The sequence below is a fragment of the Solanum tuberosum genome, unplaced genomic scaffold (assembly GCF_000226075.1).
Source record: "Solanum tuberosum cultivar DM 1-3 516 R44 unplaced genomic scaffold, SolTub_3.0 scf00529, whole genome shotgun sequence".
NCBI classification, from domain to species: domain Eukaryota; kingdom Viridiplantae; phylum Streptophyta; class Magnoliopsida; order Solanales; family Solanaceae; genus Solanum; species Solanum tuberosum.
In genome coordinates, this window is record NW_006239452.1 from 244,979 (window position 1) to 269,143 (window position 24,165).

At 34.9% G+C, this 24,165-nt stretch overlaps 2 protein-coding genes across 3 annotated transcripts in view; one reads left to right on the top strand and one right to left on the bottom strand.

The window, feature by feature from the left end:
• The first annotated feature begins 3,595 nt into the window (after positions 1-3,595).
• Positions 3,596-6,294, top strand: LOC102603605 (BTB/POZ domain-containing protein At5g60050). Its single transcript, XM_006365088.2, has 2 exons — positions 3,596-4,290; positions 5,136-6,294. The coding sequence occupies exons 1-2, from the start codon at positions 3,757-3,759 to the stop codon at positions 6,090-6,092; spliced, it is 1,491 nt and encodes a 496-aa protein (XP_006365150.1). The 5' UTR covers positions 3,596-3,756; the 3' UTR covers positions 6,093-6,294.
• Positions 6,295-10,050: 3,756 nt separating this feature from the next.
• Positions 10,051-24,165, bottom strand: part of LOC102603938 (DNA-directed RNA polymerase III subunit 1) — a 32,480-nt gene continuing 18,365 nt past the window's right edge. Inside the window, exons 15-28 of one of the 2 annotated variants that reach the window (XM_006365089.2) lie at positions 23,686-23,920; positions 21,846-22,037; positions 18,383-18,481; positions 17,851-18,054; positions 17,497-17,775; positions 15,192-15,339; positions 14,936-15,087; positions 14,689-14,844; positions 14,495-14,608; positions 14,274-14,371; positions 12,592-12,796; positions 12,297-12,499; positions 10,661-10,794; positions 10,051-10,377 (exon numbers count right to left, since the gene is read on the bottom strand). In XM_006365089.2, the coding sequence (XP_006365151.1) occupies positions 10,731-10,794; positions 12,297-12,499; positions 12,592-12,796; positions 14,274-14,371; positions 14,495-14,608; positions 14,689-14,844; positions 14,936-15,087; positions 15,192-15,339; positions 17,497-17,775; positions 17,851-18,054; positions 18,383-18,481; positions 21,846-22,037; positions 23,686-23,920 (2,149 nt within the window). In that variant the 3' untranslated portion in view covers positions 10,051-10,377; positions 10,661-10,730. Of the gene's footprint in view, positions 10,378-10,660; positions 10,795-12,296; positions 12,500-12,591; positions 12,797-13,794; positions 14,009-14,273; positions 14,372-14,494; positions 14,609-14,688; positions 14,845-14,935; positions 15,088-15,191; positions 15,340-17,496; positions 17,776-17,850; positions 18,055-18,382; positions 18,482-21,845; positions 22,038-23,685; positions 23,921-24,165 lie in introns of those variants that run through there. The other variant, XM_006365090.2, reaches the window with a different exon arrangement.

The window sequence follows — 24,165 nt, forward strand, 5'->3', positions numbered from 1 at the left end:
GACAAGGAAGACACTAGCCGGAACCAACCCCGCCGGGCCCCCATTACTGTCACCGCCTCGCACGACCGGGAGATTGAAGCTATCATAGACTACCAAGCCAAACGGAAGCGGGGTCAGCAAGCCAGCGCCATGTTCCTTGTACACTGGAAGGGACCAAGTCCGGGATTTTCTGCAGCAATGCGCCGCGGTCGTCGCATCATCGGGTGGGGGAGCATGTGACGTCCCGCCACCAACATAGGCAACTTTTGCAACGAAGAAGGCATGGAGGTTTCTAGAATAGGCTAGAGAACCTTAGATATTTCAAGAAATCTTTAGAGAAGTGTAGAATTCTCTAGATAGGGGCCAAAGTGTAAATATTGGAGGGACTTATCATGAAAATATTAATTACACTTTAGTCCTTGGAGAGTAGTATAAATAGAGGTGCCACCATTTGCAAAGGCACCAAGCAAGTTTGTAAGCAATCTTCCAAAGCTCAATACAAAGCCTTCTTCAAAAAGCTCTCTTTGTTCTTTCCAAAACTTCCCTTAAACATTCTCTTAGCAAACCAAGTCCTAAAGGCTTCCTTGAGTTTACAAGAAGCTTGAAAGATTAGTGAGTAAACCGTCAAGGGCCACACGGAACTTTAGCCATCACTCTAAGTCCGTGACAATTTGGTCATAAATTTCTAAATATTCTTGACAAATATTATTTGGATGAAATTTCACTATGTGTTTGGCCATAATATTTGGGAAACATATTTCACATATTTAGAAAAATATGATTTATATCCATCAGTTTTAAAAACTATCAAAACTAACCATAAGTTTGTATTACAAGCCAATTGAATCTTCGTTACAACAAATAACAAGTAGTGTCCATGACACTAGAGCAATGTGGTAGTTTGGCGTGAGTGCAACAATTATCATTCCATATATCGTGAAGTAGACAAAGCACATGACTTTGTTCCTGAGCCGATTGTTCATCATTTTCATCAACAATCGTATCATCACTTTCATATTAACTGAATATTTCATCACTATTTTGGTGTTCACGTAAGAAAATTATGTAATACAACGCAACAACTACTATAGAGAGTGTTTTTGTAAAAGATAAAAATTTGACGTAAAATTTCAATTTTTAAAAATCTCAAATAATGAGATTTGGCCCAAATACTAGAAAAAACTAGTATTTGGGAATTTGGGATATTTGCCAATAATATTTGCCAAATAATGACAAATTGTATGGACAAACACTATTTGTCAAATTTTTCCCCAAATATTATTTGGAAAATCTATGGCCAAACGGGTCCTTAGTGAATATTTCATCACTCCTTTGTTATTCTCACAAAATATTATGTTGATATAAAATGATGATTTTTTTTTAGTTTTTCGCTAAAAACATCCTTAAAATATACCATCAACTTAAACTACATCCTTAAATTATTTTTCTTAACAAAAAACATCCTCCAAATATTTAAACTTAACAACTTTCATCCATCTATTAAAATTTGTCAAAAAATTAGTGAATTTCATAAATAAAAAAAAAAAACATATACAATTCATACTATTCTCATAAAAAATAACTATAATTTTATTATTTGTTTGGTAAAAGATTCCAAAATTTAATTTTTTATTTGCGACCCTTGTTTGTTGTTAAAAAAAACAATGTTAGGATGGTGCAAGTCTACGAGGAGACATTATCTGCTCTTCTCCTTTACCAACTGAATGGAGTTGGAGTTTAATTTTACACCATCTTCACCTTGCAAAGTCAAAATGACATTAGATCAATAATTTTTTGGGGCAAACTAAGAGTTGAGGTAATCAAGATTCAGCTAATTTTGATCTCTAGTACTCGAGTTTTGTTTTTCATTATTAGAGGTAAAAGTCTCCGATCGACATGAATTTTTGCAGATTCAATAAGAAGAAAACATTTCAACGGATAATTTTTTGATATCAAAACAAATGAAAAGTAAATAAAAACAAAATTGATAATTAAAAGGAAGACCATGCAAAACGTTGTTGCTAAAAAAAATTCACAATATTTTATTTTAGATGCATGTAGAATAAACAAAATTGGTTTATTGAGGGTGATTTAAGGAGTTATATTGAGAGTAGTGTGAATTGTACATGTTTTTGTGAAGAAATTTGTTATTTTTTGACAATTTTTAACAAAAGGATGAAAGTTGTCAAATTTTAAACAATTGAGGGACGTTCTCTGTTAAGAAAAATAATTTGAAGATGTAGTTTAAGTTGGGAATATAGTTTAAAGATGTATTTTGGCCACAAACACTGATTTTTTTTCTTACAAAATATAATAGAAATTTTGGGCCATTTGTTAAATAACAGAGTTAGGAATAAAATATTTTTAAAGCAAAGAATAAATTTACTCTATTAAATATATTAGGGACACATACTTGACCATTTTCTCTTCTAGGAAATAAATATGAGGAGGAAGCATTATTGCAACTTACACATATGTCAATTCAATTCTAATAAAGTTTATATTCTCTTACTTTTTCTTTCTATCACTGTTCACACATTCATTCTAAAAATTAATAGGAAAAAAAAACTTTTTTTGAACAAAGAAAAGGAATCACAAGTTAACATAAATGTTTTAGAGTTGTAAAAAGTGCTTTACTACAAAGTACTATAAATCAACATAAAAGTTTTGAGTTGTGTAAAAGATAAGTGATAAACTATGATTGGTTTATACAATTATGTTCACACCTTGAATTAATATTTTAACTTATTGTATATAATTAAGTGATAAATTTGTATAAAAATACATAGTAAATGATAGCAACATATTGAAAAGATACATATCATATGCTTATTAACTTTGTATTGGTATATTATACTCCCGTCAACTCTATTTACTTGTTAAATATTTTCTAATTTAATTTCTCTTTTTATTTGTCATTTTTGACAAATCAAAATATTTTTAACAAAATGGGAGAGGAAGACTTCCCTCACTTTTAACGAAAGTCATTTTTTCTTTATAACTATTGGCATTATTATTTGTGACACTTCTTTTTAGATTGATGTGTTTGATACATGTATTGAAATTTGATATCATAACCTGCCTCAAATAGGACTTAATTTGGAGGGTAGCACTTCCTAACAATAAGTTTTTCATATTTATAACTCGAACTCAAACTCGAGCTTTCTAATTAAAGGATATAAGATTGCGCCACATGTCCCTATTTAGTCTTCCATTAGAGTAAAAGCATACATGCTATAGTTTTTGGATGACAGAGGCATCAATATCCCAAAAGTATGACGGGGTATTTGCATATCATTTACGATAGTTCGAGGGTATATTTGTTCTTTTCCCCTAATTAAAAACATAATTACATCTCAAAATCTTTTTCACATTCTTTCCATCATATTCGTGGATAGTATATTTATAGACACTCGTGAAAAATAATCTTATCATGAGTAATATAACCATAACTATTATCAATATTATAATATATCATATTTAACACTATTCTTATATGCTCTAACAAACCACGCTTACCCAAAATTAATATTTGTTCAAACATGATTAAAGACAATATACCCACTTTTAGAGTAGTAGTTATTATAGTTTTTTAATTGAATCCCAAAAATTAATTAACTACTTTTACACCTGACTTCCCAATAAACTCTGTCACTACCAAAACTTCAGATCCAACACAACTCTCCCTCTCTGTTTCCTCCATAGCTTTGAGCTTAGAGCTTAGAGCTCTCCACATTCTTCAACCTCTTAGCTCAAGCTCAAATTTTGACTCCATCAATGGCTTCCCCTAACAACAACAAATCGAAGAATCAATTAGTTTCCACTATGATCAAACAAGGTTTCATTTCCAACCCATATCTATCTCCTTCTCCTTCCCCACCTCGTACCTCCAACCCACCTTCCCCTATCCAAATTCCGACCCGACCCAGTAATCCTAGCCCGACCCTTTTCGAGATGATGTCAGAGGAGCAGACCCGCGAGTCCAAACACTCACTCGAATCGCGATACCGAACGCAAGAGAGAGTTTCGAGGGTTTTGGCTGAAGCTCCGTTTCCGGCGGTGGGTGATGTCAGGCTGACGATAGCGGCGCGTGATGGGTTTAAAGTTTCTATGGATGTTCACCGGAGAGTGCTAGTCGGACGGAGTAGGTTTTTCGCTGATAAGCTTCAGAGAAATGGGTCGCATTCGGTTGAGATTCTTGATTGTGATGACGTGGAGGTTTATGTGGAAACATTGGTGCTTATGTATTGTGATGATTTGAAGAAGAGATTGATGGGTGAAAATGTTAACAAGGTCCTGGGATTGCTTAAGGTATACTTATTTTTTCTGTTAACATCATCAATTTTTACTCAATTTTCGTTTTCCTGTATAATAAAGTTATATTAGGCAATCCTCTCCTCGTTAGCTAGTTTGCTAGGATTGAGTTAGGCTAAAAAGTACATATCTTCACATAGTATCGTAGTCAGACCCATCTATTCATGTTGTTGTGTTTCTCAATGTTGAGTCCCCGAGTTATATTGTCCATGCTTTAGTTGTCCAGCATAGGGCTTGTGAGGGAGTATCAAGTCTCACATTGGTTGAGGAAAGGAGTTGTGATTTCCTATGGACAATCCTTCCTATGTGCGCTAATTTTAACAAGATCCATCTTTTACTTGGTAAGGAGCCAAAACTCATTGAGCACGGTTGTTGTGTATCATAATGTTGGACCCCCGTGTTATATTATCCATGCTTCAGTAGTTGTCCTGTCCTGGCCATGCCAAGGGAGTGTCGAGTTCCACATTGGTTGAGAGAATGGGTTGTGGTCTCTGTATATGGTCTTCGGCTTCTCCTCATAAGCTAGCTTTAGGGTTAGGTTAGGCCTGAGATTCATCTCTTCACATGATAAAAACGATAATTTAGTTCTGATGGAGAGGACATCTTATGGAAATCATCCTCTTCCCTCTGCTTGGGTGCTCCTTCAGTAAATGAGAAATCAATGGAGAGCTAGACACTGTAAAAGAAACTATAAGTCTATAGATTTATTGGCAACTAGCAGAATGGGTAGTGTACCAAGCTTGAATTTTTCCGGTATGGCTAAGTTTTAACTACACTGATGACTTGGGACTTTGAGTTTCCATTTATGATTTTATGTTCTGTATTAATATTTCTTATCACAGATATCGTCAGCAATTATGTTTGATGATGGAGTGTTGGCTTGTTTGGAGTATCTGGAGGCTGTTCCTTGGTCCCAACAAGAAGAGGAACAAGTAGTATCTCATCTCAGTCAACTTCAGCTTCCCGATTCAGCAGCTGATATACTTCAGAGACTGGTTGCTGAACCATCAACATCTTCAAGATCCGATGACATTCTTCAGAGGATACTTACTGGTGTTTTACATGCCAAGGATGATAAAGCCCGCAAAGAGATGAAAAAAGTGATATCTCGTTTGCTAAGAGAAAACACTAGCAATAGTAGCAGTCATGAAAGTAATCTTGATATCTCAAGGGATGCTCTCTATCATTTTTGTCATAGATGCCTCACTTCTCTAATACTTAGCTTGTCTGAAGCTACATCCGTGGATGATAACAGGCAGCAGGACCGAGGGGTTCTAATGGGTGAGATTGCTCGTGAAGCAGACAATCTGCAGTGGCTAGTTGATATCCTAATCGACAGGAAAATGGGGGATGAGTTTGTGAAACTATGGGCAGAACAAAAAGAACTCTCCATTCTTCACTCCAAGATTCCCACCATGTATCGACATGAAATCAGCAAGATCACTGCACAACTTTGCATTGCAATTGGTAGGGGAAATTTGTTAGTGCCAAAAGATGTTAGATATTGTTTGTTATCGACATGGCTGGAAAGTCTATATGACGATTTTGGGTGGATGAAGAGGGCTGGTAGATCAATTGACAAGAAGCTGGTTGAAGAGGGACTTGGTCAGACTATTCTAACACTACCCTTGGCTCAACAACAAACCATTCTGCTTAACTGGTTCGATCGATTCCTTAACAAAGGAGATGACTGTCCCAATATTCAGAGAGCTTTCGAAGTTTGGTGGAGAAGGTCATTCGTTAAACAATACACAGTCGATTCTCAGTTACAATTAGCTATCTTCGATTATACAGAGTGAGAAGGAGAGATTGTACAATGTCAATGTTGGTTTGTTACATGCTCCTATACACACCAATGTATATATGAAATGCATGCACCCACCATTTTTTCAAACAATCATGTAGTTCAGTTTCTGTTGTAAATTTGGATCTTGAGATTGTCTGATGATTTATCTACAAGGAGAGGGAAGAGCAGCAGAAATATAATGTACTTCAAATCAAGACCATCTAGTTGTATAAAGATGGCAGTAATTTCGATATACAACCAAACGCAACCCCAGAAAAATAAATAAAAACAATACTATCAAAGATAGTCTTGTTTGAATTTCGTAATTTAAAATGTAAAGAAAAATCGAAATTTCTATAAATTGGCATCTAAATGTCCAATAAGGCCTCAGAAATTATGCGGTTTTCTTTGTTTTAGGTTTGTATTAGTCCATAGATTTTGGTGCCTTGTGGCGCCCAGAAGGTTTTTCTAAAAAATTATGAGGACCTTTGTAATGACTTGGGGGAGCATTACGTATAGTTCCACAATTTTTAAGACATATTTTTGCATCTAAGGGCTAATTTTTAGGAATTACGCGACTTTCTAGATTTTCCGTGTGTATTAGTCCATGGATTTTGGCGTCTTGTGGTGCCCGAAATGTTTTTTCTGAAAAAACTTTATGAGGACCTCTGTGATGAATTGGGGGAACATTACGTATAATCTCACTATTTTAAGGCATATTTTTTGCATTTTAGGGGCCAACTTTTTGGAATTAAGTGACTTTCTTGATTTTTCGTGTGTATTTGGCGCCCGAAAGGTTATCTGATAAAACTTTATGAGAGTTTCTGTAATGAGTTTGGAAGCATTACAGATAGTCCCACCAATTTTTAAGGCATATTTTTGCAATTAGGGGCCAACTTTTAGGAATCACATGATTTCGTTAGTTTTTCGTGTGTTTTAACCCATGAATTTTGACGCTGATACATGCTTTATTCTGATTCACTTGCTATGGCATTCGTAGCATCAATTCCTTGCATCTATCCTATTAATAAGGTAATTTCTTATGATTTGATTAAATTTTGATGGCACCTGATAGTTATATATTGGTGAAACTTATTAGTACCACATATATTTTTAAAAATGGTAAAAGAGAATCGGAAGGTTTTTTGAAAAAATTTTATGAAAATTTTCGTAATGAGTTGGGAAAGCATTACGTATACTCTCATCATTTTTAAAGCATATTTTTACATTTAATGACTAACTTTTAGTAATTACCTGACTTTCTTTTTTGTGTATTAGCTCATGGATTTGTGAATCGTGATCCTGTCTTGTTTTTTGCCCAAATTTTTCATGGACGTTCGTTTCGACATTTTATTGGCGTAAGTTGGTCCCGTAAGGTAAACAAACAAATTTTCAAGTTCTAATGAGCCCCAATGCGAAAAAATAATCAAAATTTATCAATTTTCGCATGTTATAGTTCATTAATTTTTGGTGATACGTGATCCCAACTTGTTTTTGGTCGAAATGTTTCATGCACGTCAGTTACGACCTTATAAATGGCAGGAGTCTGTCCCGAGGGATAAACAGACGTATTTTCAAGTTCAAATGAGCCACAATGTGGCGAAAAAAATTAAATGTTTTGATTTTCGTGTGCTATATAATCTATGAATTTTTTATGATATGTCATCCCAACTTTAAACGCCGCTAAAAGGTATACTTGTTGCCACTAAAACCATGTACAAGTCGCCTCTAAAAACCAGCATTAGTGACAACGGTTGTCGCCGCTAAAACATATATAAGTCGCCACTAAAAACCTCTATTAGGGACAAGTATTGTCGCCGCTAAAACATATATAAGTTGCCACTAAAAACCTCTATTAGTGACAAGTATTGTCGCCGCTAAAGTATATATATAAGTCGCCACTAAAAATCTCTATTAGTGACAACTTTTGTCGCCACTACAAATAATTATTAGTGACAATATTTGTTGCCGCTAAAACATATATAAGTCGCCACTAAAAACCTGTATTAGTGACAACTGTTGTCGCTGCTAAAACATATAGAAGTCGCCACTAAAAACCATCATTTGTGACAACATAAGTCGCCGCTAAAACATATATAAGTCGCCACTAAATACCTGTATTAGTGACAACTGTTGTCGCCGCTAAAACGTATAGAAGTCGCCACTAAAAACCATCATTTGTGACAACATAAGTCGCCGCTAAAACATATATAAGTCGCCACTAAATACCTGTATTAGTGACAACTGTTGTCGCCGCTAAAACGTATAGAAGTCGCCACTAAAAACAAGTATTAGTGACAACTATTATCGCCGCGAAAAGGTATATATATCGCCACTAAAACCATCTATTAGTGACAACATAAGTCGCCACTAAAAACAATTATTAGTGAAAACATTTGTCGCTGCTAAAACATATATAAGTCGCCACTAAAAATCATTATTAGTGACAACATTTGCCGCGGCTAAAAGATATATAAGTCGCCACTAAAAACCAATGTATTAGTGACAACTTTGTCGCCGCTAAAACATATAAGAGTCGCCACGAAAAACCTCTATTAGTGACAACAGAAGTCGCCGCTAAAAGATATTCAAGTCGCCAGTAAAAATTGTTATTAGTGACAAAAGTTGTTGCCGCTAAAACATGTATAAGTTGCCACTAAAAACCTGTATTAGTGACAACTGTTCTCGCCGCTAAAACGTATAGAAGTCGCCACTAAAAACAAGTATTATCGCTGTATATTTATCGCCACTAAAGACTAGTGACAGCAATATTCGCCGCTAAAACATATATTAGTCGCCATTAAAAACCTGTATTAGTGACAACTGTTCTCGCCGCTAAAACGTATAGAAGTCGCCACTAAAAACAAGTATTATCGCTGTATATTTATCGCCACTAAAGACTAGTGACAGCAATATTCGCCGCTAAAACATATATTAGTCGCCATTAAAAACCTGTATTAGTGACAATAATTGTTGCCGCTAAAATGTATATATTTGTTGCCGCAAAAAAATATATTTGTTGCAACTTTAATCGCCGTGAAAAGGTATATTTGTTACCACTAAAAACCTGCATTAATGAGAACAATTATCACCTCTAAAACATATATCAGTCGCCACTAAAAGTTGTATTAGTGGCAACTTCAATCGCAACGAAAAATATATATGTTCCGACTAGAAACCAGCATTAGTCTAAAGAATTATCGCCGCTAAAAGATATTTTAGTCGCTACTGATTTTATTAGTGGCAACTCTAATTGCCGAAGTATGTTGTTGCCTTTAAAAGTAAGAATTATTACCAACTTTAGTCGCAGCTAAAAAAGATATACCGTCGCCTTAAAGTATGCATTTGTAGTAAATTGTTGCCACTTAAAGAAATGTTAATCGCCACTAAAATGTTGTATTATTATCAAATGATTTGGACATTTAGGGGTCAATTTACAGAATTAGAAATTTAAGTTGTGTGTATTTATTCATGAATTTTTCGGAATTATGCATCCATTGGTGACGACCTATTAAATGACACTTCATTATTTTTGAAAGGCGTACATTACTTTTTTGGACTTTTTGTTACGAATTTTTTTTTAAGTGTTTATGTGTCACAAAATAGCAATTCACAATTGTCTCAATTTTTTGAATTATGTGTGACACACTCGGTATGAGCATAAATTTTATGGTTCATCGGTAACAACTTATCAAATGATTCTTTTCGTTTTGAAAGGAGGACGTTGCTTCTTTTGGAGTTGGCATCACATATCAGAATTTCAAACTTATCTCAATTTTTCAATGTTAGTCTATAAATTTCCAAAATATGTTTAGACCTAGACCTCAAATTTTGTGTCCATTCCAGATGACATAACATATGATACTCATTGTTTTTTGATGGACTGTATGATACACAATTGTGGGACTATTAGTAACAACCTATTAAATGATACTCTTTATTTTTTTTGGATTTCAATCACGGAACAGAAATTTAACATTAACAGTCTATACATTATACTCTGCATTTGCAACTATGGAGCTAAAATAATGACATGGTACCATACGTTGGAGGCAGGGAGTCTAACGACACTTTTCACCTTTCAGTAACTATGAAAACAAATAATGTACACGTAAACATGTCAACCAACAAGGGCCAAAGTAACTATCAACATTATAAGGTTTGCTGAAACCAATCTTTCAAGTGTTGGTAAGACTTTTGTCTCCTTCAAAGACTTCTTTTAAATTCACCTGATGTTGAATGGTCAATGATAGGATCTGCAAATCACGCCGCACACGGAAATATTGCAAGTTGCTTACCTGTAAAATCGATCCCAAAGGCAAAAAAGGTAAGATGGTAAAATCAAGAAAGGTTGACCTTAATTACTGTTCCAATCAAATCTGATAATGCTTCGACTTCGACAATTTATTCCTCCTCCAAGTCCAAGAGGGTGAAACTAAAATATTGATGAACAGTTACCAGAATGGTAACTAAAAGAAGAAATTTTGATGCACAATATGCAAAGGGAATATAAACAAGCAGCTGCATCAAAGTATCATATCACAGAAAGAGTGTTTATTCTACTTGTATTAAATTCTTTACCTCAGCTATTATCCTTCCATCAGAATCCAGCAGTGCCTCAAGTATAAATTTGCAGAACCAGAAAATTCATTTAATCCAGTAGTGCCTCAAGTATAATAGGGTCTGGTTGATAATTCAGCTCAACCTGCTCAACACTGGCATAAAGGAAGCAGAAGATAAAACACCGGGAAATAAGGAATTAGTTATCTTGGAAGGTACAAAGCACATAAAACTTTAAAAAACATTCACAAGAATGACAAGAAAAAAGAGCAGCAAATGAATGGATATAATATGATTATTTGAGGGATCAAAGTAACCAAACTATTCGGTGTATTATCCTCCCTGTGCTGAAGTTTGGGTTTCATTGGATTTTAGAGTCTCACCACACCTACAAAGTTCACTTTAATATGCAGCAAGGATTTGGCTCCATAACCGTAGGTAATTGGAATAGAAGTAGATAACTTCTTAGATTACGCATCTGTCCTTTTTGTTAGTTATTGTACTAGATAACCACTTTAACTTAAAGTTGACAAGTTTACGAGGACTTCTCCAATATACACAACATGTGCTCGCGATAAAAGAATCTTTGATAAAATATGAGATGCAGACTTCACATAAATAAAACCTATGATTTAGCTTAACATTTAACAATAATTTCCATTTAACTGGTGATCCATTTTATGCTCACATACAATGATAATCACATACATATCTCTTTCTAAGCATCTGAAACCTCTCACTCTACATGACCTGCTTTTCTCTAACATCTTGTATTGCTGTCAGTGGCTTGGTTTATGGGTTTAAAATTGTCAAATCACCAATGTATTTTACCCCATTATTCTCAATCCTATTTAAATAAATATTTTTAAAATATTGATCACAATGTATACAGTATATTCCAAATAGTACAACATCCATGCGAAATATGATCCACTGCAAAGAACAACCAATTATCTATCGACATCTATTAGGTGCTCCGAAAGGTTAAAAGAATATAGATGATCCGTGAACTGCTTTGACTCCTTTAAACAACAGGATTTCTCTCTCCATATGGTCATAACGAGTGCCAAATGGACCAGCTCTTACACTATTTCTCCATATGTTAGTTAGAGATATTATCTTTTAGCTTGAGATAAGATTTTATCTATTAGTTTGAGGTATTTAATATTTTCCAAAGGTATGGAGTTCTAATAGTCTTAAGAGTTTTTACTAGTTTAGAAATCCCTACCCGAATAAGGCTTTATTTATTTATCTTGTTTCATTAACTCAAAAAAAGGACTTAACGAATAGTTTTTGGTGATATCTATGTGTTCCTATCTTTTTTTTTTTGACAAAGGTAACAATGTGTTCCTATCTTATTCTTCTCTCATTCTCATACTTCTCTAATTTTCTCCCAATCCCACCTCCCTTCTCGTCCTGCATCAGCCGGATGCAAAGATATGTCAATATTTGATTGTTCTAACTTCTAACAAAAAGAAACCATTCTGAGAATACTGTTTTTCCTGATTTAGCAATAAGACCTTAAAACTTCCATAGACTAATAAGTTTTCTCCTTTGTAGCTTCCAATGTGTTAGCTTATTCAAAAAATTACGGCACACATAGAGGATATTATTAAGGTTCAAGAATAAAATGTCATGTTAAAAGTCAAAAAAATACCGTTGCCGAAGTTTAAACATCCCGGTGCCTATCGTCATTGGTATGCCCATGATGATACATTCGGTTACTCCTTCTATCTTATCATCCCTTCCATTTACAGATGCATTAAACAGGTGGTCGGTTGTCTTCTCAAATGAAGCTAACATCAGTACGCTATCTTTCATTTTCTGAACACCATGTCTAGTTATTCCGAGGACTTCACCCTATGATAGTAACAAAGAATGTCATTAAGCTTGATACTTGGATATTAAAGACGACATGTTTTTGGATGAGGAAACTATTCCAGGAGAAGTACCTTATATGTCATCAGATCTGCAAGAAGCATCATGTGCCGCAAGTCTATTGTCATTCCATGACTTGACATGGTATAATTAATCTCATCAATTATAGATACCCTTGCTGCTTCAATGCCTAGAGTATTCTGCACCTCCATTATATGATTGCTCTTTGTATAACGTCCATCAACTCCTTCAATGCCCATTACAGCAAGGAGACCGGTACTGCAGAAAGGAAAGAGCAGGTATCATGTAGAATTTCTATTTTATACCAACAGCTCATTGGAGCATGAAATCCCAGAGAAGAAAACCAAAAACCCAACTTGCTGAAAACTGAACCAACACAGTAGAGTAGGATTGTAATTCTCTTTTACATTTCTTCACAGGATCCTTGAAACTATATCAGACAACATTATTTTGATGAAATCATTTTTATTATATGAGTCAGTAGTCCTCCAATTAACCTCTCAATGAGACAATAAAATACAGATTCTCAGCACGTTTTTAAAATCCTTTTATTTTTTCAAACGATCTTAACCGCAACAAACTGGTATTAAAAGCTCCAACTATGTTCTTGTGTGAAAAATTGCCATTTAATTGTTGCATTTCTCAAAAAAAATTGTTCCCTTGATACCTTATTTCCCGATTAAAAAAATAAATTCGAAGTTGTTCTTTATTTGATTGTCGTAAAGTTACAGACCTAAATTGATAAATAAATATTTTACACTTTTCCCCCTTTCTAACAACTTAAACTTTTAAATAGGGTTATAGGTGACACCCTTCAATATGGTATTAGAGCCTCAAGAAACTTGGTAGAGACCAATTAATTTTCATGTACCAGCCGACAGCCTTATGCTGCAAGCATAGGCATAAAATATAGCCTGTATTCTCCTCTTTTCATATATATTTTACATCATAGTTACATTTTAATATTTCAATTAGTTTGACGTATTATTATGATATTGAGCTTATGTCTAAAATCATTAAAAAGTACACATAGATGCACTTGTAGCTCGCAAAGCTTAAAAAATAACAAACAAAACAGCTTTACTGGATCTAATGTGTTTGTAGTCATTGACTAGTTAAATAGATTATTTTTGCAAATGAATACCAATTTATTTTGATCATACAAGATTAGACAAATATCTAATGTTACAGTTATAAATAATTATTCTGTTGAGAAATACAGATATAAATAATTGAAGATAATCAAATTGGGGTGGGGAAGTGGGGGGTTATTTTCAATTTGAGTCTATCCTCGCCCAAGTAGGATATGTTTAAACTTGAACTCATGCTCATGGACAGACTTTGACCGTATATGATCTTGGGTCACCAATGAGAATATGAACGCCATCGTGCCCGGAAACAATTTGTCCGAAAAGGAGGTCACAAGGACTAAGATTTGCCCAAGTTCAATTCTACTTCACTCTTAAGCAACTGTTTGAAAAGGGGGTGTTGAATTCTCTGGATTAGTGTAATGGTTTCAATAACTTAATTAGCCCTCTTAGGTTATTTTTTAACGTAAGAAAAACAGAATAAGGCATGTGAAGTGAGATAACTTTTGAATCTCTACCATAAAAGAGAAATAAATTATGAGATATTGAATGCATCTAGGAATACTGTAGAAATTACAGGCTTGCTAAACCAAACTGAGCACAACCTAATGATGTAGGACGTGGAAGAAGCTATACATAAAACTTACCCTTCAACAAGCAACTCATATGTTTCCCCTTTGACATCATTTTTACGATCTTTTTGTTGTTCTTTGTTCACCACAGCCCTTTGAACTGTAGTAATACCCTGACATCCCAAGAAGATTTACAAATGTAAGTCAACAGAGTAGTTCAGAATAAACTGAGTAATCCGTTCTCAACTGAAAACCCCACATATAAAATTAAATTAAAATCTTGATGATTGTCATACCTTCACAACAACAGCAGGCAGCTTATTTTTCAGCCGGTGCAGTTCAAAATGCAGTTTATCTTTATTAGCCTGAGGGAAAACTTCCAGCTTCCTGGGATTCAGAACTTTTATTTGCTGCAGAAAATAGGAAATTCACTCAACAAGATGTCATTGATTGATAAGCAGAAGCAGAAATAGAAACACAACTATCTTACATGTTCTTTCAATTTTATTTTTGAAGTCTGTAAAATTGATTGCTTGACAGTATAAGCATCAATACACAGTTGTGACACCTGAATTGTCTCCATATCAAGTGAAATAGCAATTGATGCTAATCGAGATGCCAACACAATCTTTACACTCTTAGCCACCTGCATACGAAATAAATTTGTATTCACAATGAACTTAGTTCAATGCCATTATGAGAGCTTTGCAAAATTTTCATGAATACAAGAAACTTACCTGCCCCAAAAGAGTTTTTTCAATACGGGCTTTAATCATCCTTGCTGCAGTTAAATTAGCAGCAGACAGAAGTTTTGTAGTAATAATAGGAGTAGTGATCTTTTTTGCTGCATTTATGATTTCTTTTATTCGAGGAACTCCAAGTGTAACATCTACCAAAGAGTTAAAGAAACAAGATGATATGATAAAAGGTCAGTTAGACTAGCCAAAAACCATTTTGATGATGTAAACTTAAGCTCCAAATAAACAAGGATACTCATGCTTGCAACTCCAGCAAAGTGAAAGGTTTTCAGTGTCATCTGTGTCCCAGGTTCTCCAATACTCTGAGCTCCAATTGCACCAATCGCAGTTCCAGCTTCTAGTCTTTTCAGGTGATACCGAGAGATGCACGTGTTGAGGAACACCTACAAACAAGCAAGGAAAATTAAAAATCCACACATTTGCACAATGCTATTAGTAACTTTATGATTCTGGAGAAAATTAAGCATTATCTTTTTTCTTTTAATACAAGTAGAAAATGTTATCCCTTAGTTCCTTTTTCCCCTTTTTTCCTAATTTCCCATTGAAATTATTTCCTCGATGAAGTACTGCTAGTAATTCTTGTACCAGACAGATTTCATGTCTATTTTACATACTATAGCTTTGTTTAGTCATACTATTGGGGATTACAAAGAATCCCTCTGTGTTTCCAATTTAAATGACTTTGATTAGCACAACAGTTAATATAAGCAAACATTTTCATGTAATTACATGGAGGGAGCCCAAGTTACCTTTCTCAAGAAAACAAAAAAACATGGAGGGAGCTAGGCTATTAAAATACTGATGGAACAGGTGGAATGTAAGATAAGTTTGAAGAAAATGTGGCACATGTCACACATCAAAGTCAAGGAAGTAATCCCATTGCTCAAATTTACACGTCTCTCTTTTCTATTCTTGGACTTCCCTAAATATTTGACAAACTTCAACTAAACAGGTTCTTGTATATAACTTTCAAATTTGGAGAATTCATATTCCACAGGGTACTTGTTACCTCCCGCCAACACAAGTACTAGGTAACTTTGTTCACTAAGGCTTCAACAAATGGGAGTAAATCACCTAGTATTTTTGCCTCCGCTAGGATTTGAACCTAAAACCTCATGATTCTCAATCCCACGTCATTGGCCACTTGGTCACAGCCTTAGATGCAATTAATATACCTTTTCCTATTAAATTTGAGCTTTGATTTTTTTTCCATTGCAGAACTTACTTCTTTTCAAAATTGAAACCAAAACACAAATTCATTCAAAAGAGGAGCATTTTCTGAAATAAAAACAAACAAGATCTAATTGGTTATCATCAAATAATTACTCTCATGATTCAGCTAATCTTGAATTTCAGCATTCAAGATTAAGCAAGATAGCCTGTTATGTACTTCTGACCAATTAATTTGCTAACTTTCGATTGAAAATAAATTACTTTATTGTCTCATTTGATGCTATGTAGTTCTTCTCGGTTATCAAAATTGTATCTCCTTTACAAAAACTATATTTTGAATGTGTAGAACTTTCATATTCCATTGTACATACTACATTTTTCATCATTCATGAGCACATAAAACTTCTTAAAAAAAAGTTCTTGAATCTATATGATCTACTCCCTCCATTTCAATTTGTTTGTCTAGTTCCGACTTGGCATGAAGTTCAAGAAAATAAAGAAGACTTCTGAATCTTGTGGTCTTAAACTAAAGATACGTAGAATATACCAAAATCTCATTCAATCTTGTGGTCTTAAACATGTCATGTGGAAAGTTGAAACTAAAAAGTTGCCAAAAAAAGGTAAGAGAAATTATCTTTGAAATGGACTAAAAAGAAAAGTAAGACGAACAAATTGAAATAGAGGAAATTGAAATAGAGGGAGATTTTTATCATAAGACTGGAATGTAAATAAAAATTCACTGCCACATATAATGTTTGGATCGAACTATATGAAGTTTCCACTAAGGAGCAACAAAGATTTAAGTCTTGCTTGTCCTTGTGTATTTTTATTTTGTCAACCGGAAAACATCTATCAAGTAATATATACCAATAAGAATTACAGTCAAGCAGCAATAGAAAACACGTCATATTGAACTCCTATCAAAATAATAAGTAGCTTCTGAATAACTAGTTTGCATCATCCTCAATAACGACATAATTATAACAGAACTTCATATCTTAAAGGATAACCAACAAAAATGAAGGACAGGTAAAGCAAGTAGCAACTTTATTGTGGAAAACATCTATCAAGTAATATAGTACCAATAAGAATTTACAGTCAAGCAGTAATAGAAAACATGTATATTGAACTCCTATTAAAATAACAAGTCATTTCTGAATAACTAGTTTGCATCATCCTCAATGACGGCACATTATAACAGAATTTCATATCTTAAAGGATAACCACTAAAAAATGAAGGAAAAGTAAATCAAGTAGCAACTTAATTGTTGTATGCAGTTTTGTCAGCAAACCACTTAATAGTTGGAGCAAGCAATTAACCGAAAAATCTTCTGCACAAGAAAAAAGGAACTTCCAAAGCTATTTACCTGTAGTTGCCTCTTAGTAATACCAGATATGTTTAACGCAATTTTTTCAAGATATCCACGATCATCCCCTTCATACTGCTCTTCACCCAATAATAGGGATTCCCGTAAATTTTTCAAGGTTTCAGCTAAATTTTTAATCAAAAAATCAGACAGTGAAGAACGGAATGCCTCTGAGCACCCCCCTTCGGGAGTCATATCATGATATGAGAGCCTTTCATTGACTATTTCGCAGATCTCTGAGTAAGACAAACTCTTCTCACCTCCAGGAGGACACGTTGCCTGTAAATAGAAATTATTATCAAAATTTCTAACAACTGATGTTTTATTAGGTTCTATTAAAATTGAAGTTCATACCTTAACTTTCATAAATAATCTGCTAAAGTTTAAAGGACGTCCTTTTTTCTCTTCCATCTGTGAAGGATCCATGCCATCATCACCATACATGAACTGAACTATACATGCGCTAGCATTTCGTACAGTGCTGTCATAATAAACAGCAAGGTCCTCCAAAGCTTTCATAAGTCGACGAGACATGTATCCGGTGTCAGCAGTTTTAACCTGTAGCAATCAAAATGGATGAACATTCAACACTGACAAAACTTTAGCCTTATACTTCAAAGAAAGACATCAGCAAGAATCTATAGAATCCTGTTACATGCACTCTCATATTTGATACGGGTGTGTTAAGTCTACGATACGGGTATAAGCAGTCATTTTGTCAATTTTTTGGTGCAACTCAAAGAACCTACACAGAGTATCCCATACTCATATCCTACCTGTTGATAGAAGTCGAGCAGACAAATGAAGAATTCAGATAAACAAATATTATATCCGAATAAGAAATAATAATACCACCAACAAATAAGTCGAAAGAGGAGATCCATACCGCCGTATCAACAAGGCCTTCTCTTCCTCCCATTGTGTGAAAAAAAAACTCAGTTGCTGACAAACCGTCAAAAAAGGAATGAGCCACAAACCCTTTAGCCTGGATCACAAACAGAACTGTACTCAGCATTCCATAAGGGTACATACATGCATTTTCTATAATTGAGTGCATAAGTCGCTGCAATAATTACTGTAAGCATCTCTTCCTTAAGAGGGGAAATAACTGCAATTGATGAATCTGAATAATTCATTTTAGAAGGATAAAACCAACACACTAAACAGAGTCGAACTAACTAGGATTTTAGTTTGGTTGGGCTGTAAGAGGTGTGGACATAATGTTATTTTAATCCCACAAAATTTGACGGAAATAAAGAAATGGAACTTTTAAGTCTTTTGAAGTTAATTTATTACTCCCTCTGTTTCAAAAAGAATGACCCAATTTCCTTTTTAGTATGTTTCAAAAAGAATGACCCATTTCCTTTTTTTGGCAACACTTTAACTTCAACTTTCCACGTGGCATGTGTTAAGGCCACAAGATTAAAGGGCATTTTGGTACATTTGACATAACTTTAATTTAGAACCACAAGATTAAAAAGTCTACTTTCTTTTCTTAAACTCCGTTCCAAGTCAAACTAGGTCATTCTTTATGAAACGGAGAAAGTAAATGTTTTAAGTGTTAAGGGCTAGAAATTAAAGTTTTAGAATATTTTAAGTGCTCCAAAAGTATGTACAGCACTCTACATCATTTGCCAGATTCCCAAAAATTGAAGATCTATCCCTTATCCCATCATTGTAGGGCATCTATAAGACATTATTACTGATTCAAAATCAGTTAAATATCCTTGTTGACAACAAAATGAAAATCTTAACTTATGGCACTTGGCTTATTTTTGTTATATATTGGCTTAAAAACAAGTGTTTTAAGGGCTACTTACGAAACTGTAGAGGTGACAGTTTTTTCAACAAAAATGAGCGCATGTATGCAATGTATATGTAATGTATTGATATTGTATAAATAGTTATGTAATATATATGTAATGTATAGATATTGTATAAATAGTATATAACCGTGTATATCTATGATGTATAACTATGTATCAGACATGTATATACCCATATACGCTGCTTATACAATATTTACATACACATATTGAGATTAAGTTTTAATACTTACTCAAGGAAAAACAAGAATCTAAGTGTGGGGAGGTGATGTTCGGGAAAAAATACATATATTTAGTCATTATTTACTCACATTTTAGTACTTTTAATCGTCTTATGAGTATTTTTTTTATTTTTTTTTGATAACCGAGAAATCTGTCTGTGACTCGCCCTTTGGACCAATCACAGCCTTCTAAACTCGGTGGATAATGGGCCCGCCCCTCTACCTTCTCCACTTAAATACCAGGCTTCGCATGGTGTGGGGCTTGAACCTGCGACCTAAGCCACAAATCCTCCACCTTTTGCCACTTGAGCTAGGCCTTGGGGGCTCTTATGAGTATTGATTATATTTTTATTTTTTTTTATAACCGAGAAATCCGTCTGTGACCCGCCCTTTAGACCAATCACAGCCTTCTAAACTCGGTGGATAATGGGCCCGCCCCTCTACCCTTCTCCACTTAAATACCGGGCTTCGCTTTGCATGGTGTGGGACTTGTATTATATTACTTTGTGCTTAATATTATATTTTAATGTGTAGGAATAAAGCAATATGAAGATGAAGAGATTTGGAACAAAATTGAATAAAAAGTGAAAAGAAAAAAGAAAGAACACCATGCGCAGATCTTTCTTTCTCTCGCAAGAACACCAAAGCCTTAGCTTGTCATAAAAAAAAACTTCCTTTACTAAGGCTCACACGTCAACTCCATTTTGTGCTTAAAGCCCCAATAGAAGTCTAACTAATGGAAAGTGCCTATGAATTAGTTCCAAGAAAGCAGACGTGAAACCTCGAGCGCTTTTTAGAGCTTTTTGCTTTTGACAAACATTGGTTACATTTTATGACTCATAAGTTCAATACCATGACAGTTCACACAACTTTTAGGGTCTCCTTTGGTTTTATAATTGTAACAATGGGAACTCTTACTCCACTTACCAATCATCCAATCACTTCTCAATATAGCATTATATTAGTTTGGTAAGTCATCCCATTCCAACCTCACCAAGACGCTTCCAACCCTCTATACCATCTGGACCACAAGCTTTTCTTATCCTCATATTTTTCATGGCATCCCTTACCTCTCGCATCTCTTGTAATTATTACCTGGACCACCTAAGGCTTTGTGATGTGGTTGATACAACTCTAAAGAACCTTCCTACTCACTGCCTTGCATAATAAAGTATTTTTCCTTCTCTCAAGTCTCAACCCACTCATACCAAGCTTCTGTGTCATTAATGTTTTATGTAATGTCATATAACCTATTCCAACCAATGAAGTAGATTCTCTCCATCATTATATCTCACTTTTTAACCGGTCACTTAATTAAATGATTGCATAAAAATAAAGAAAGATCAAATTTGAAAATCAATGTCTTACCGGAATACTACAAAGAAGTTGGAAGTTTTGGTTCGACAACAATAAATATGTGTTATATAAATTAATCCAAACCATCAAAGCATCTGCTGCTTCTCTCTATTTTTAGTATCATCCATACTAAACCTAAGTAATCCCAACCATTTCTCAATTTGTCCCCCCTCCTTCCCCAAAATCCTGGAACCAAACATCGAGCACCACAATACCACTTAAACCTACATGCAGTGGCTTATCAAAGGACATAATCTGGGATCTCATTGTAGAAACAGCAGTAACAATCACACTGCAGAACACGATAAATGTGCCTAGTCCCTAGGATGTCTCCCCCTCCCAGGAAATGATGTTCTCCCCCACAACAGATGTCAACCATCACAGAACATGTTCCTTTGTCAAATTGCAGAATCAACATTATGTGTTTAAAAGCATCACATCTATCCACTTTTATAGGTTACCAGTTCATTACTTTTTCTTCAGCCAATTCAAAATAACTACAATATACAAGAAGTGTGCAGGAATGAATGAATAGATAGACCAATAGTCAACGAGTGGGCAGATGTGAAGTTGCATAGGTGGAATAGACGGACAATTCAGGCAATCATTTAATAGTATAAGTACAACAATCGATGTGAATGAGAAACACCTGTAACATGTTGTCCGTTGCATTACTGAAGATTTAGACAAGGAACCATCATAATTGTATGGCAGCAATACACTGATGCAGCTAAATTAATTGAATTGAGATGATTAATACAAAGAAGAAAGTAAAGAAGGTTTACACAGTTAGGACAGGAATAGGAGGATGCTCTCAGCAACCCCACCTACTACTAGTACAAGTAGGGTAGGTGTATAAGGAAAGACCTTGAGTTCTTGTCAAAGAGCAAATGACTAATGATCCAGTGCATAACAAAAAAACTAAAATGTAGCATGAAGTACTCACAGCTGGAAATTTTGATTTGAAGGGAAAATGCGGAAGACTTCGATCTATGAATCCATCAGGAGCACGACGGCCACCAACAGACTGCTGACCAACACATGCAATCATCTGGCTTATGTTAATCGGGGATCCTTTTGAACCACACTGTGACATGATTAGAGGACTATTCCTCCAGTCTAGTGCTTTCATACAAATCTGTCAAAAAAATTGATATTCAGGCAAATTTGTTCCACCTTCCCATATCAGAATGTGATCAAAATTATTCTTAAACATCACAAAAACCTTACTTCTGGGAGAGAAAGGTTCAAGAGGAAAGAAAGAGAGTTAAAAGAAGCATGTCTACTAACTCCCAAAATTAGATGCCAAATGACCACTCAATTTATTTTTGCAAAGATTGGTGGGACCATAAAACGGCAACTTGCAGAGAAGAAGATTCTCATTACAAGTTGGCACTGTCACTGGCTGGGCTCTCTTTGCTCCAGGTGAAGGAGAAGAACATAATGTAAGATCTTAGACTGGTTTATGCAATTTGGCAAGGGTTTGTTCCAATGGCCCCCAACCCCAAATTCAAATAAACACATATATTTTCTAAAATGAGCTTGAATGCACCAAACTCTCCATCATATTCAATAAATAGGGGTTTACATGGCTTCAATATTGCTCATATTGAACAGAAGAAACTTGAATAAAAAGAATGACAACATGGATAGGGTATTTTCTTTTACTTATCGAATGAGGACTTGGCAATGTCAGGGAGATCAGGGTTTAACTAGAAGATTTAGACTGGTTGTGAGAACGATTAAAGAGAATTCAGGCAATCCACAATGAAGACGGAAAATGAAAAGAAAGGGCTACTAAGGCTATAATCAACAGTTGAAAACAATCTGTAATTGAACTTTAGAAGCTGGAAAAGAGCTATCCTGCCATAATTGGCCATCAAAGTAATTACTACTTTAGGTTTTTGGTGTAAAGAACAGGATATAGAAGAGGAGTTCCAATTAGTGGACTTCATAGGATCTCTGTAAGTATTTCTTTTTAGTCTTTTCCTTTTGTTGTAACAGTTTTTTTTTTTTTGGAGGTGGCCAGCATAGCCCTTAATGCTGAGGAATATAAAAAGTTACCAATTTCAAAAAAAAAAAAAAGATTATAAAGGGAAGCATCCTACGAGTGCAAATATACAAAGTGGAGGGAAAATGGGTAACTGAACCTGAATAGCATAAGATGTTAGGGAAAGATGGAAGCCCCTTAGTAGCCTGATGAGGTTAAGAATCTAATGCAGCAAATAGACAACAATATGAAAGAAGACTGACAAAGAGGTGCAAATAAACAAGGGAAACATAAGCTCTTAGGACAGTATATTTAGAAGAGGCAGATCTTGAGGATTATATTAAAATTATGCCCCTGGGTTTTGACGGCTTTGGTGCATATAGGTTGCCTTACACTTTGCAACTCCTAGGTAACAGATGAACTGAACTGTAACATCATCAGATATGGTTTATGCAAATTGGCTTACGGTGTTCCATTCGAGTTGCTATTACATGATCAGGAATTCATCAGCAGCCAAGAGTGACTCTTTTCCTTCTATGATTACTGTTCTAAGTACACAAGTTTAGCACCTAGCCTTGAAGTGTTAAATGTTTGAAGATTGTGGCTAAGCTCACGTTATCCATGTTTTACCTCCTTATATCTGTCAGGGGAACTAGGAAGAGATCGGGAGTTAGGAAGGTTCTACTAGCACAAAAGAGTTTACAAGCAATATACCTGTCTTGGATAGATACAAGCCCTACAGGAGAAGATGTTTAGAGGAAACTAGCAGCAAAATGAAAATATACATTGTTCTTACTTTTCCTATGTCGTCACGAACTTTATTCAACGACATAGTTACTTCAGCCTCCAGAGTCTGTGCAGCATCACAACCAGGTTGCACAGCAAGCTTTCCTTCATTAAATTGTGTAATACAATCCTCGCATTTCTTGTAATTTCGATGAATTTCCCCTTGTTTTTGCTTAACTAAGTTTTCCCCAGGTGTGACATCATCAATCCCTATGGAAAATCCATGATTTCCAATCCACCGAGCACTAGCAAGACATGAACAGTGAAAAAGTCAGTGTTTTTTAAAAATGAAAAGCGCAGCAAAACAACAAGGTCCATGGTGCTTGAAGTGAAAAGAGAGAACTGAAAGTGTGCTTCTTTGAAGTAAGCATACAATCTGAAAATTCAAAAATACCAACTGCCTATGAACTTAGGGGTCGTTTGGTTGGGAACAAGTTATCCCAGGATTAGTAATCTTGGGGTTAGATATCCTGGGATAACTTATCCCACC

Bases quoted from the DNA above. Each gene is read 5' to 3' on its own strand.
- LOC102603605 (XM_006365088.2), top strand. From the start codon at position 3,757: ATGGCTTCCCCTAACAACAACAAATCGAAGAATCAATTAGTTTCCACT. The intron at 4,291-5,135 runs GTATACTTATTT...TTCTTATCACAG, and splicing joins AGGTCCTGGGATTGCTTAAG to ATATCGTCAGCAATTATGTT.